The sequence below is a fragment of the Colletotrichum chrysophilum genome, assembly GCF_026319265.1.
Source record: "Colletotrichum chrysophilum strain AFK26 chromosome Unknown scaffold_4, whole genome shotgun sequence".
Lineage (NCBI taxonomy): Eukaryota > Fungi > Ascomycota > Sordariomycetes > Glomerellales > Glomerellaceae > Colletotrichum > Colletotrichum chrysophilum.
The window spans coordinates 63,696-77,950 of NW_026517291.1; the positions used below are offsets into that span (position 1 = coordinate 63,696).

At 54.3% G+C, this 14,255-nt stretch overlaps 2 protein-coding genes across 2 annotated transcripts; one reads left to right on the plus strand and one right to left on the minus strand.

Annotated features, from left to right (window-relative positions):
• Positions 1–2,164: 2,164 nt before the first annotated feature.
• COL26b_000918 (uncharacterized protein) lies at positions 2,165–5,502 on the minus strand (the record flags this gene model as incomplete). The annotated part of the gene is made up of 4 exons (XM_053173881.1): positions 2,165–3,425; positions 3,519–4,884; positions 4,940–5,006; positions 5,059–5,502. The coding sequence occupies 4 exons, from the start codon at positions 5,500–5,502 to the stop codon at positions 2,165–2,167; spliced, it is 3,138 nt and encodes a 1,045-aa protein (XP_053041998.1).
• A 4,579-nt stretch (positions 5,503–10,081) lies between these two features.
• Positions 10,082–14,249, plus strand: COL26b_000919 (uncharacterized protein; the record flags this gene model as incomplete). The annotated part of the gene is made up of 2 exons (XM_053173882.1): positions 10,082–13,264; positions 13,320–14,249. 2 exons carry the CDS (start codon positions 10,082–10,084, stop codon positions 14,247–14,249), a joined length of 4,113 nt encoding a protein of 1,370 aa, XP_053041999.1.
• Between the last annotated feature and the right edge of the window lie 6 nt (positions 14,250–14,255).

Sequence of the window (14,255 nt, forward strand, 5' to 3'; positions counted from 1 at the left end):
AGCCTGGAAATGGGAAAGCTAAGGTCAGGTAGGTAGGTGGTGTAGGTATTCGTATTGGACCGGGACTTCCAAGTGGAGAGGGAACCTTCCTTCCAGTGTTGGACCTTGGGCCTGGAAAAAGTACCAGACAGCTGAGGTGACCAGGGGGGATGAGAGACCAGGTCAGGCCAGTATGAGCGGTAGAGCTGAGGCAGGTACTGGTGTGAGCACCAACTACGCCGGCACCAGGCGCTGCGCCCTGCCCTGTGAGGTGCGAGCTACCCTACCAGGTCAGGACCTCCCCTGCTTAGGTTCTCTGGGGCGGCCTTCCACCTGCGCTGGACGGCTGCTCGGCGGACTGGGCTGGATTTCCCAGGCAGGAAAGAGTCAGACAGGGCTTTCCTCACTTCGGATCGGGGGCCGTGCAATTGCAAGTGGGTCGCCGCGCTTTTGACTCTTCACGCTGATGCTCTGATAGGGATTGTATGACTGCACTGCGCAGCGAGCGAGATGTCAACTTTCTGGCGCGAGTTGCAGCCTAGAAATGCGGTCCATCGGTTGTTCCGCATACAATCCTTTGTGTACTTCTCATGAATATCAGCTCCCCCTCTCCTCCACAACCGTCTGATGAGTGTGGCAAACAATAATCCGGAAAAACTCACCAGCAGTTTCCAAACTTCACTGTCTTCCGGTTGTCCAAAACCTGGAGAGCGTGCCATCCAGATCCACGGGCGACAATCAGCGGGCTTGCTTCTGGGGCGTCCCGTCTTGCTGGGCGTGCAGTGTGGGCACCGGTTCGCAAGCCGAGTGAGCGAGCAGTGACGACGGGGAGCTGCAGGGTCGCAGAGCCTCCTGCGGGAAGACGTCAGGCGGGAAAGAGGCTTGATAGAGGGGGAAAAAATGCTGGTGGAACTGTCGATCAGTTCAACATGGGATCGCGCAGTCTCGGAGGAAGAAAAAAAAAAAAAAGGGTCCCTCTTTCACTCCGACTTGCACTTGAACCTCGATCGTGGCAGCCGAGAAACCACCTGGGACACATCGCCGCGTGAGATGGCGTCCAGCCTTCATATGGTTCCCGTCCGAGTCGTCTTCCACGAAGTGGCGGGGAACTCGTTCGTGTCTTGTGCCCATCCCGTCTGCCGACTACCTCACACTAGGTCGAACACCCGCAGATGATAGCCCCCATGAATCATTCGGTGCATTCTCCCCCAAGCTACAAGGATCGAGATTCCGACATTCTGGTCAGCCAGCTGCTTTTACCCCCTGCGGATGGAAAGCTCCCTTTAGTAGAACCCGTTACTGGTTTGACAGGACTTGGTTCTGGTTTACCATCCGGTGAAACGCCTTACGCGAACTCCCGTGCTGTCATCTCGAGTCGCCGTCCGAGACATATCGTCACGCGTCGTTCGGAGGGAGCACCTCAACTGGTCCCAGCCAGAGAGCGAAAGCCCGCCATCTCTCATCACATGCGTGCTCGTGCGGAATCTTATCTCCATTTTCAACGTCGCGCTGCTTCGCCTGCCGCGGAGTACAGCCATAACGCTAACCTCGAGACGTCATCCACATTCGCCAATCCACGTGGGTAGCTCACCTGCCACAGGCTGCGATCTCCTTCGTAGAGTTATCCCCCCTCACCGAGAGTCACCGAAAACCATTTGATCTCAGATCGGTCCAGACCGATCTGGAATTTCATCCCTAGTGTAAAGCATTCGTTGTGTTCATCATTTCATTATTATTACTATACACACTGATAAACTCATGCGCACATCGAATATCACTGTCTCTCAGCACCTCGTCTTTCCAATAGAGGACTACTACTCCAACGTGTCTGCTTTTTTGCAGACGTCTGTCGCCAAAGAGCATACATGCTGCATGTGAGAAACTGTTTCTCTGATCCATCTCCTGCTGTGCGACGACCATGGCAATTCATTCGGCAAAAATACCAGACGCGCAAAGCGTACGTCAAAATCTGGTAACGACAGTCGGGTACGCCAAGCGTTTCTCCCATGACCTGGCCAAAGCCGATATGCCCTCGTGTATCATTGCACTTTTAATAGTCATCCTCATCCGTTGAAGCCTGTTTCCCACCAAAGGAGTCATCATAACTGGAGCCGCGTTTAGATGCTGGGTATGCAAACGTGAAGCACATATCAAAGTGTGCCAGTCGATCGAGACGGGCAGGTCGCTACCTTTCCGGAATCGGACTCTTGGCCAAACGGCCTCCTGCGCTCACTCGCTTCTGCAGACGCGATTCCCTTTCGCGCGCTAGCTTCTGGTCGGGGCTCATATTGCCAGGGAGCGTCCCGACAGTATCGCTCGAAAATCCCGTGTTTCTGCCCCGTTTCTCTTCAATATACAATTGAGCGCTTCGACTCAGGGGGAATGCAGGCATCGATGAAGGTATTTCCGCCCCGTTTTGAAGAAGCATCTCGGCGACTGGAAATGGCACCACCCTCTCCGCCTCCGATGGTTGGCCAGGGGTTGGTGAAGGTGATGCCGGATCAGCCGCTGCTAGCGCCAAGAACACTGCATGCGTACCCCTCGAACGATCCGTAACGTTAGGACTGGCCTTGAGAGCCAATGCATAAATAACCTGCTGGATTTCATTCTTCTTGATCGCCGCCAGCAAAGTGTCTTCGGGTGTAGGGTAACGAGATAATGTCGCCGAGATGGGCTCAATGTACGCTCTATCCACGTACTTCGCCGTGATGAACCTCAGCCGCTGCTCGCGCGTTGCCTGGGGTCCAGGCTTCATGCCGGGCTCGAGCTTTGCCTCCCAAATCATATTCGACACCCGGTTTCCGACAAGCAACAAGAGTTCGACAATATCGGGGGTGAAAGAGTTGATGTCTAAGGTCAGAGACCTCACTTTGCTGATATGCGTACCAAGAGAGCGATGGATACCGCTACACTCGATGCAAACAATGATTGCCAGATTGATTGAGACCCACTCGACCTTGGTTCCGGATCCGCAGTCCGCGCACCAGCAATTGCCCTGGTCGTTGTCGCGGAGTAGTTGCAATAGCTTATCAGGGTTGTCGTCGTAACTCGAACTGGTAGATCGATGAGTGCTTGGCCGGGCGCCGACAGTTATTCGGCGCATCGGCGCACCGCTGTTGGAATGCGCATGGTGGCTGTTGTGCCCGACTGAAGGGCTCTTGCCCGTCAGGATGGACCCAATATCCTTCCTGATAGAGCCCGAGTCGGAAGCCCCAGGCCCGGATTTATCTCTGGCAACTCGGCCTTCAACAGCGCTTTGGAGTGCATTGTTGATAGCTAAGATCCAACTGTTCATGTCCTCTTCGGAAGTGGCCTGGTAAACTCGCTTATAATGTGGCGTAATGACTTCAAAGCAAAATCGACGCTCAGCGTTACGGGCTTCTCTCACAGAGGCCATTCTCAAATCGATTGGATCCATGTGAAGATCCAACCTTTGCTTCCAGTTACTGTATTCTGAAAGCTTACCCTGATCAAGTACAATCCAAAATCTACATCACGTCAGTATGGGTACATCCGCCAAAACTTTGGGCAGTGCTTACTTGTGCCAGCCCTGTTGCTTCAAATTGCGAGGGTCAACATGGTTGCCGGGCTTGCTGAGAGACCACAGCAAACCTTCCTTGCGCTGGGCACTGCTTGCACTTGACGTTCCGTAATCTTTCTCCTCCAAGTCACGGATGCCTTTGAATTTAGAGGCCTGTGCAGGGCTTCCAACTGAAGATGCGCCCAGACTGCCTGGAGACCTGGACAACTCGGGAGAAACTATGGCCACGGTCGAGTTGGATCCGGAGGTCAGTGCGACCTTCAGTTGGGAGCCGGTACTGTCGGCTCGACCAAGGTCGCTGTCGGAGACGTACGCGTTTCCGTTTGAGCCCGCGACTTGGACTGAGCTAGTGCTGGCCAACGGGACTGGCTCCGGCTCATTGTAAGTTTGGTTGCCCTTTTCCAGAAGTCGCCTCTTTTCCTCTCGCTCGCGCCTCTGGTATTGATATTCTTTATCAGCCTCTTGAACCTCATTCGACAGCGCCTCCAACTGCGGCACCAAAGTGTCGATTTTCTTTGCGGCCTCCAAGAAGGTCCTCGTTTGGGCATCAGCATATCTTGTGAGGTGAGAGAGAACCTCTTGCTCCTTGCGTCCACCATGAAGATCCTGCATGAAGCTAGAGTAGTCGAACCGCTTAAGCTCAAAGTTGCGGCGTTTCGTCTGATACTTGGAGTCGCTCTCCGCAAGCTTCTTAGCCTTGACCGAGTCGTGGCGCTGGCCAAGATATCGAGAAACGTAAGCGTAGTAATCCTTGCTCTCCTCCTCGAAGTCTCGCTTTTTGGATTCAGCCTGTTTGATATCCACCGTGTAAAATTTGTCCAATGGATCAATGACAATGCGTTTGAGATTGACGGTATTCTGTCGCTCGTAGGACAGAATTTCCCTGGCAATTTTGTCGAAGTAGTGCTCAATTGCTGGCTGAACAGCATTCGCATTTGTCGATGATGCTTCACGGAGTGTATCGATGAATTCGGAGAAGTTCTTGTTGGCTTCCACCTGAGCTTCATGCGCCTGCTTAGCCATCTTTAGCACGCGCTTCATCTGTGTTCGCATGTTGCCCGTCTTTTGTTCCAGCGCTTTGATCGTTGCCCTGAAAACCGGCCCATCGTCTGGCACAAGAACATCGTCGGTTGGTTTCGGGCACGCAACATCAACCTTCACAGGCTCCTGGGCTAGGGGTGGCTGTACGGGGAGGAGTGTGGACGAAGACGTGTTGACCGGCAAGGGTGAAGAGGGCTCATCTAGCTCGGCGTTGCTAATGCGGGAATCGACAGACTGTGAGGATGCGACACGGATTTTGGGGGGCGCGGTCAAGAGGAACGGAGGAGACGGCGAGTTCGGGTGGCTCAGCGGCAGAGTGGCGTCTACGGGTGGTCAGTCACGAGCCGCAGATGTCGTCCGGGGATCACGAGAACTTACTTGATACCCAATACGAGAAGCTGGCCAAGGTGTGTAGCCGGTGAGCGCGGGGGTCGTACTCGACGAACTGTCGCGGGATCAGATACTGCCACAAGTGGGAGGCACGGCGGCCAACGTACGCTGCATGAGTTCCTCCATCCACCGCCTCTGTCTTCAATGGGCTTCGGAGGTTTCCATTTCCAAGTCCACTCGAAAGAAACCGAGGCGTGGCCTCCGGTCCCAAAGTCCCCTACCAGTTCAACATTGGAGTTCTTGTGTAGATTCGGGTCGGCATGGAATTCGCGAGTAACGAGGTTCTCAACCTCGCGGGGGTTAGAGGCGTACACGTAGGTCAGTCCGCTGATTTGGGTGTCGATGTTGGCTATGTTATCGGTGGCGCCGCTGGTAACAAACTGCTGTCCCTGGCGAATGATAAAGGTAAATGTGAAGACTAGCTCTTCGTCATGTGTGAGTTTGAGGATGAAATTCGGAGCGCCGCCTGGGCTAGTAACAACTTCGGTGTCCTGCAAGGCGGCAGTCAGTGTCTGGTGCCCGAGACGAGGCTGGAAGGTGTTTTTGGGCATGGGGGAGCCTATGATTTGCGCCGACGAACCTGAATGAATTCTATGGGACTACTATCGCCGAGGGGGCGAGAGGCGGATACTCTGGTGGCAGGAAATGCATTGGGAACAATGTTTATAGAGGAACGCCTTTTTGGGTTCGAAATGACGAGGGAGGATATGGTTACTATTCAAGAGAGAGCAAAAAAGTCAGTGGAAAGCGACTGCGATGCGCCGCCAGGCTGCGTGCATGAACAGCAAGCAGGGCAGGCGGTGCAGGTATGGGACTGAGGGAGAGCGCACGTCGATTCTGGTCTCTTAGAAAGAGAGTCGCCCCGTCGTCGGGCTTGCTGCTAACGATGCCCATGTTGAGATGCTCATCCGGGGGTCAAGTGCGCATTCAAGAGGAGAAAGTCGAGGTTTCGGCAGCCAAAGGAGAGCCGCTGGAATCGTGGGCGGGCTTCGCAGCGCGGGGTCGCAGGTTGGCCAGGATCGTGGACATTTGGCGGCGCAAGACAAGGCCAAGCCACAGCCACGAGGAGCCTGTACGAGAATGTGGACTGGGCGGCCAGCTTTGAGACGCTGGAGGCGACGACGGCCTGAGCGGAGGGGAGAGGGTGAGAGGGAAGACTGCGACGAGAGGGCGGGGAGGCGTGGACGTGGGCGTCGGCGGCGTCGCTTCGAGTAGGCAACGGGAGCTAAGATGACAACGATGGCAGTAAAGTAGAAGTGTAAGTGGAAGAATAGAAGAAAGGGGAGAGCATGAGGGTCATGGAGATGCGAAGGTTGAATGTTGCGATATCAAAAGAGGAACTGGGCTGCGGCATGTCTGCCTCAGAGGCCTGCCACTGCCACTGGTGCGTCTGACTTCTTGGTGCTTGTGCTGCTCCTAGGTAGGTGTTCTATTCGCTCGGCGGGCAGTCGTGGGTACTTGGGAAATATGCAAATTCAAGCATGAGCGGGAGGTAGCATGTACCTTGCAGCTTCGCTTTCTCTCTCTCCTAGGTTCCTCTCACTGTCACTCTCTCTCTCTCTCTCCACACGCACAGCTGGACAGGCACCAAGCAGGGCACCTTGGCTTTTTAGGAAAGGGTGCCAGGGACTCTGGCTAGCCGGGACGTGGAGGGCCACAGGAAGGAGTCAAGGACGGGACTCAGGAACCTCCCCGTTGTGACGTTGAATCAAGCCCACTCCGGGCTCAAGGTTGGCAAAGACGAGATTGGCGCCGATTCACATTTATCCCGACCCCTGTCCACTTACCTACCTGCTGCGTACCTAGCAGGTAGTACTGCGGATACAGGCTATGATAGACCTTAAGGTGAGGTCCTCCGTCGTCTGCACCGGTCCTGACTCCTGCATCAAATTCGCTATGCCTAGCGTGTGATTTTTGCTAGGAAGGCAGGCTTGCGATTCCAAATGCTGGGCATCAATCACGCTCATCTCAGGGACGCTATGCGCGCGCACGAGTAGGTAGGTAGATCGCAGAATCACCACCACGGCGGCCTCTCATTAGCGATCTCGCGGTGGGGTCAGCAGCACAAATGTCCGTCAACAGTGACCGCAGCACATGGGATCACCACACCACCTGCCCTGCACGTTGAAGCGCTCCAGAGAAGCTGACTGGACGACGCCCCTCCGCCGTCTCCCCTGCCCGTCGTCGTTGCCCCTCCCGACTTGGGGAAGCGAAGCCAGATGCAAGGACGCTCGACAGTCGCCTTACCTACTGGAACGAATCCAATTGCTTGTCTTCGAACTCGCTGTGAAAAAGGGAACCAAAAAAAAAAAAAAAAAAAAAAAAAGCGATGATGAACGGCTGCTCACAGACCGAGTCGCGCCAAGACAAGAACAAAAGACAAAATCCGTTCACCACATTCCCTCTTGCTGCACCAGGGAGGAGGAAAAGGGGCCAGATAGATACGTTTCGAAGGGACGCCTGCGCAAGAGGAGGGGTTTTGGAGAGGGGCTTCCCAGTCGGCCAGACCACCAGCGTAAAAGTCAATCGCTGATCTTTTGCCAGCATCATTTCGCGGCTTGCAGCACAAGAACCACTCCTCAAATCACCTCACTCTTGTTTGTTGGATTAGCTTTCACCCAATGGGTCAAACGGACCTGGGTCGTTCAAACTCGGCACCGGCAGCAGCCCACGCGACCTGAGGAACAAACACCTCGTTTCAGAGTCCTGCGTGCCCTCCCTTTGGATGCTTCTGCTGCTGCTGCCGCTGCGGTAGAAGATGCTTCTGCGCGCGAGAAACGTGCGACGGACCAAAGTCAAAAGCCCTGCCAGCCAGTAGTTCCTGCGCAACCGCCTGGCCGGTGCGAGCTTATGCGACGTGCCGCCTTGACGATGCCGCATGCGACTGACTCCGAATGACTCCTCGCATTTCACCCTGTGGACCGTCACCTATTGTTGGCGTTTCCTCAATCAAATCGCCAGCCCAAGTCCTCGGCCGGCCCGCGACCACAGGACCACAGCCTGTGACGTGACAATGCCTCTTTGGGTGAACTTGGGGTTGGGCATCTCTCCTTTGCGCCTTATTGCTGCTCTGACAGCCGCATGCAAACCATGTGTGGAATAAATAACAGACCATGCAATCCCCAGTTTCCCAGCCTCCGGCAAGGAAGATCCTCGGACAAAATTGGGACGGACCTGTTAGCTCGTCGACGGGATTGGGGAGGTCGCGTTCGGATTGTCTGCCACGGTACAGAGTACTGCACTGCATTCTGCAGCAAGCAATTCGGGTGCTTTTGCTGCTACTGCTGCTGCCGCTGCTGCTTGATTTATTAGTCGTTGAGACGCATCGTCGATCCACCGTTGGTTTAGACATTCGTATGGCGTTCTTCTGCAGGCTGGCCCAACGTATCTCATCGCATCGCCCGTCGTGTCGGCCGATGTGCTCGTATTCTGCCAGACACTGACTAACACCGATGTTGCCCATTACGCAAAGGTATGCAAACCGGTCATCCATGGGACAGTCATATTTCCTGCAAGTTGCAATTGAATCCGTGTTCGATCCGACGTGACAGATGCTTGTGGTATGGCTTGTTGATGATTGGCTGTCGATAATATAAGGTCGGCAGCGACCATGAGAAATGATAATGGTGAGTGTGATAAGAGCCGGGAAATGAAGAGTTGCCGCCGCATGACGGACATGCGCGTTCAGACCGCTCGTCCATGGTCCGGACGAACCACACTGATTTGCTGGTGCGAGCAGCCACGGAGATGGCCCTGGGTCTCGGGCGATGCGGTGGAGAACACGAAAAGAAAACACAGCAGGAAAAAAGCACCCAAGCAGCCAAGAAACAATGCCGGCCGGAAACATGTGATGTTGGTTCTGTTTTCTCGGTAGAGGTGCCGTCCCGTTGCCTGCAATGCAATTGCAGCATGCCGTTGGCTGTAAGATTATTGCAGCGACAGAAGGCTTGAACATGGTTTGAGGCGATGGCTGCAGGAGCCAGTCAGCAGCTGCCATTCAAGACATGATGATGAGATGCTGTTCGAGTATCTCTAGTTGGAGACACATGTCATGTAATTGGGTGTCATCAATCAGGGGAATGGAGGTGGCTTCTTGGTGAAAAGAAAAGCCCTGTTGAAACAGACCTCGAAAGGAACGCATCCTCCCCCTTGGGCAGTCGATCGAGGTGATTCACCAACGAAACCTTTGCTGCTTTTTGCCTTTGCCTTTGCCTTTTGCCCTTGGTCATCGTCTTCGCCGCATGGCTCCCTTGAGATGTCAGGGCCAGGCCGTGTAGATCCATTGGCAGAGGCACCACTGAGCAGCTCCCGTCCCGGGCTGGCCCTACCTACACTTGAAAGAAAGAGAACGTCGTATCGTCAGGCCAGAGCTGCAGTGGCCTGTGATGCCCCCCTCCCCTCCATCTCAGTGTGCCCATGGCCCGGTCCCGTCAGGCATCATCGATACCCGATACATGCTAATTAGAGGGAAAGAGGAGTGAGCTCTGGTCGAGAAGCACATCGTATGGAACCTGACTCTGCGGCCCTCAGGCGCTGTGGCCCAGTCAAGCCCAGTGGCCACCCTACAGAAATACCTTCGACTGGGGCAGCTTAGCGCCGCGCAGGGCCGCAGGTACCACCGTGCCACCTTTTCCTGAAAAGTACAAGGGGTCCCGGCAGTCACCACAATCCCCTTTTCTGCCAATGACGTGTGTCACCTGCTGGCCAAACATCAACCCCAAACCTACAGAGGGTCCCCGAGCGGTTGCTTGACCGTACAACACCACCACCGATCCTCCACCTCCACTGCCGCCCTCTACGACTTTAAGTCGTCCACCTCCTTTCTGACGAGAGACCGGCCAACTCGTTTCGCCTCCGCTGACCCAGACTGCTTCTTTGACAACTAGCCGAGCCGCGGTCTACCACGACACACGACGAGTTTACCACGGCCACGATCTCGACGACTGCCCACCGCTCCCCATCGACTGCCTTGCCCCCAGTACCTCAAGTCGAGGTACTATACCTGGGCCTTGCACACCTGGCCATACTGCGCAGGTTCGAGAATGACTACTCTTTCGACATAATCGCTCTCTCGATACCGTCGTATACATCCGATCGTCGAATCCCCGCTTTTACGCACCCCTTGCGACCATGTCGTCCGCTTCTAGGAGCTCGTGGATGCCAAACCGTGGTCTGAGTAGCAACCGCCTGAGCACCAGACCAAGAGGATTCTCCAGAGGAGCTGCTGTCGTCAGCCACGATGATGCATACACATTTGCCCTACGTGTCGCCTACCTCAACTATCTTCTGCAACCGAGACAGAAGCGAAAGCAATATGTGCCCGCACCAAAACCTGCCCAGCGTTCTCATACGAGCGTCACAGAGCTTGTTGGCCAGTTCGTCTCCGGCGGCTCCAACAGCATCAAGCTCCCGCATGGCTTCCAAAAACCTCTTGAGAAGAGAATTAAGAACGTTCTCACCGGAAAGGAGCCGATGCAGGGTTTCAACGATGCAGCTCTCAAGCGCAGCTTCGCCGAAGCCTACACAGCCTTCACCGAGAAGAACTTTCAAAAGTCTGTCGAGAAGGATCGCAAGCTGGAGCCATATGTCCTCATGTTCTACTCTTCCGCCACCAAAGCAAACCAAAAGCACGCCGCGTTAACCTCGGCAGCTGACGATTCGTGGAAGGAAGTGGCCGACAGACATATGGCCATGTTTATTCGACTGGTGGCGCAAACCCTGCGCGATCAGGGGCATGACAGAGACAGACCCGAGTTGATGAGCCGACTGCACACGCTGGAGAATAAGCTGCTTACTAGGGATCAGAACCTTTCCATTGACGCCAGCCAGGACGGAGGCACTACGATCGAGGTCATCGTCCCCTTGAGCTACGACGTGAAAGATATGCCACTGGTTCTAACGGTAGCTCGCATATTTGGCCGCCTGAACTCCGAAGTCCAGACCGATATCGATGCCAACCGCCAAGTCTGGACTGAGGAATCTGCTTTGAAGGACGTAAAAGCGTATCAACAGCGTCTCGCCTCTGACGCTCCTGGCGCTCTCAGAAGCGAGGACTTTGACCTCGAAGACGCTTTTCAAGAGTGGAAGGGATCCGAGGCACCACATCTGTCACAGATCATCCTCGACATCTTGACAGTACGGCCCGAACTTGCTAAGACGTCATCAGGAGCTGATAAGCCTCTCCCTGGGCGACCCATGTCCATGTTTGGCAACCAGCAGGCGTACTCCGAAATCAGCAAGGCGATCTCTAGCCCCGATGGGTCCATTCTCAACTTCGACAGCTCCCTCGGCCTCGGTTCTTTGGGGCTCGAAAACCCCAACGAGAGCTTTGAGGAGGCTGTCTACACGTTTATTCCCCCAGACGCAAGAGCGTTTTACAAGGCCATACTACAGGTGTGCATGACATATGATCAATTACATGCAGATCCTGCTGCCGAATGGACGCCCATTTCTAAACAGTCGACCGACCTACTAATCGAAATTTGCGTCTACTGGCGCATTCCACAATTCTCGAGACTGGTTTGCTTCGTTGAAGCGTCTGCCAAGAAGTTTTTAGACAGAGAAATTGGTGCGGATGAGCTATCTGTCGCCATGGAATACGTCAAGTCTTCTTCGCCCGAAGTGAAGAAGCCCCCACATCTTCATCAGTACAACCTCGGACTGGCTTCGATCGATCAGAGTCGCTGGACAATGCACGATTTTGCCATCTACCAGCAAACATTGAATGCGCTCTATGATGCTCTCCTACGAGATCTCTACGATCTCATGATTCGATGCTACGAGTCCAAGCCGCCACCAATTGTATCAGTGATGATGCTTCTTGAGGAACACATTCTGCAGGATCCTGCGTTTTCTCCGAAACCAGAACAGACTCGGGAATTCGCCAACCATCTTACGGAGGGCTTGAAGCGTGCCGCTACAGAGGTTTATAACGCCTTTGTACACGACAAACTCCCCAATCATGCTTCCGAATGGGAATTTACACATGTTGTCGAACTTGGCCGGGCTGTGACCAAGCTTTCTGACAAGATCAAGAAGCGGTACAAGAACATTCCCGACATCATGGGCGTTCAGCCTTGGCAAGTCTTAGTCGAAGTCATGTTTCCAAGTTTCGAGCGAGACGCACAACACATCATCGAACGAACCATTGCCGTTGCGAAGGAGAAGGGTGTGGAAATCAACATGCAAGATGGTTTTGATCTCTACAAAGAGCTAGTCTCATTGAGACAAACTCACCACGCTGCTCTACCAGACAAGCCGTTCGAGTTTCAGATTGAGGAGCTCCTTGTGGACTTCGTTTGGAGATGGGTGCGCAACGCTGAGACTATGATGGTTGACTTCGTGGGCAACGCCATCAACATAGACGATTTTGAAGTTCGCAAACGGAGTCCCGACGATATTCCCAGCGACGCCGAGCGCCACAGTCTGTCCATCATTGACATGTTCATGTTCTTCAGGCAGACCACGGAACAGGTGTATCAGCTCGAGTGGGATAGTGATGTTCACCATGCCCGATTCATGACTGCCCTTGCTCGTTCCTTTGCAGCTGGAATAGGGCAGTACTGTGAAGAAGTTGAGAAGATGTTCGCCAAGGAGATGGATCGGCCGACTGCCCAGGACGAAGCGGCGGCCAACAAGACAACCCAAGAAATGTTCAAGCAATACGCTCAGATTGCTCGGGATGCTTGGAACAGCAAGGAGGCGCCCGAGCCTTTCCAGTTCTACCCGCAGTCATTTGTCAAGCTTAACAATATCGAATACGCCATGCAGGAGTTGGATAAACTAGAAAAGAGCATGAATGTTGATGCATGCGCTGATGTTTTGCGGAGGGCGGAAGGTGCTAAGCAGCAATCAAGACGACCTAACAAGTACGTCTTCACAATCAAGGTCGTCGAAGCCGAAGACCTGAAGGCATGCGACCCTGGTGGTTACAGTGATCCTTACGTGGTGCTTGGGGACGAGTACCAGAAGCGTCTCTACAAGACGCGGATCGTGTACAGGAACTTGAACCCACGATGGGACGAATCGGTCGATATCACCGTATCGGGTCCTCTCAACGTCATCGCCACCATATGGGATTACGACACCTTTGGTGACCACGACTTTGTTGGTCGTACATCACTAAAGCTTGATCCTATTCACTTTAGTGATTACCTGCCACGAGAATACTGGTTGGATTTGGATACGCAAGGCAGAGTTCTATTGCGTGTCAGCATGGAAGGCGAGCGAGACGACATCCAGTTCTACTTCGGAAAGGCCTTCAGACATCTTAAGCGAACGGAACGAGATATGGTTCGCAAGATCACGGATAAGGTAAGCAAGCAAATGCATATCGCTGACGAAGAAGAGTCTGCTAACCCCCGATTAGCTCCGAGCTCAGATCAGCGCCACCATATCCCATGAGACTTTACGAAGTCTACTAAAGGGTAACGGAATCGGATCTTCCGTGACTGCCTTATGGAAAAAGCGAGCATCCACGATGCCCGTTGTCACTACCCAAGCCGACATCGAGAGCGCCTTGCAACCTCTCTTCCACTACTTTGATCAGAACTTCGCCATTATGAAAGAGACGCTAACGGATGCCACAATGTTGGCGGTCATGACACGCCTCTGGAAGGAAGTCCTCATGGCGGTTGAGAGCCTTCTGGTACCCCCTCTCTCAGAAAAGCCCTCGTCACAAAGACCATTGTCACAGAAAGAATCGGACATCGTTTACAGGTGGCTGGAGATGCTTTTCGACTTTTTCAATGCCAAGGACGAAAGTGGCGAGCAGCTGGGTGTGCCGCAGGAGGTGCTGAGGTCACCCAAGTGGCATGAGCTGGCGGCTTTGAATTTCTTCTACTTCGAGGAAACACAGAATCTCATTCGAGAGTCGGAGCGTATGGCTGCCGCCAACGCTCAGCGGGCGCAGCAGATGTTGCTACAGGAAAAGCACGAGAACCGATTGTCCGCACCGGCGACTTTCGGTCCAACCTTCAGCGGCGGTCCCGGCTCTTTTGCTAGCATGGGCACGATCCGTCGCGGCAAGTCCATCATGATGAGCCGAAATCTGGGAACGATGCGGCGGGCCAAGGAGGAGAAGCGCAAAGAGGCCCAGGCGGATCCCAGCGACGATATGATTCTTCGTATTCTCCGCATGAGGCCGGAGGCGGCTCCGTACCTTCGCGAAAGACACAGACAAAAGGAGCGACAGGCGGCCGCCGCCGCTGCAGCACTTATCGTCAAGAACAGCGTAAACCAAGGGTGGAACTCGGGTGGTGCGGGCGCGTACGGCCGCAACAACCTCCCCCGGAGGTGAGGAAGG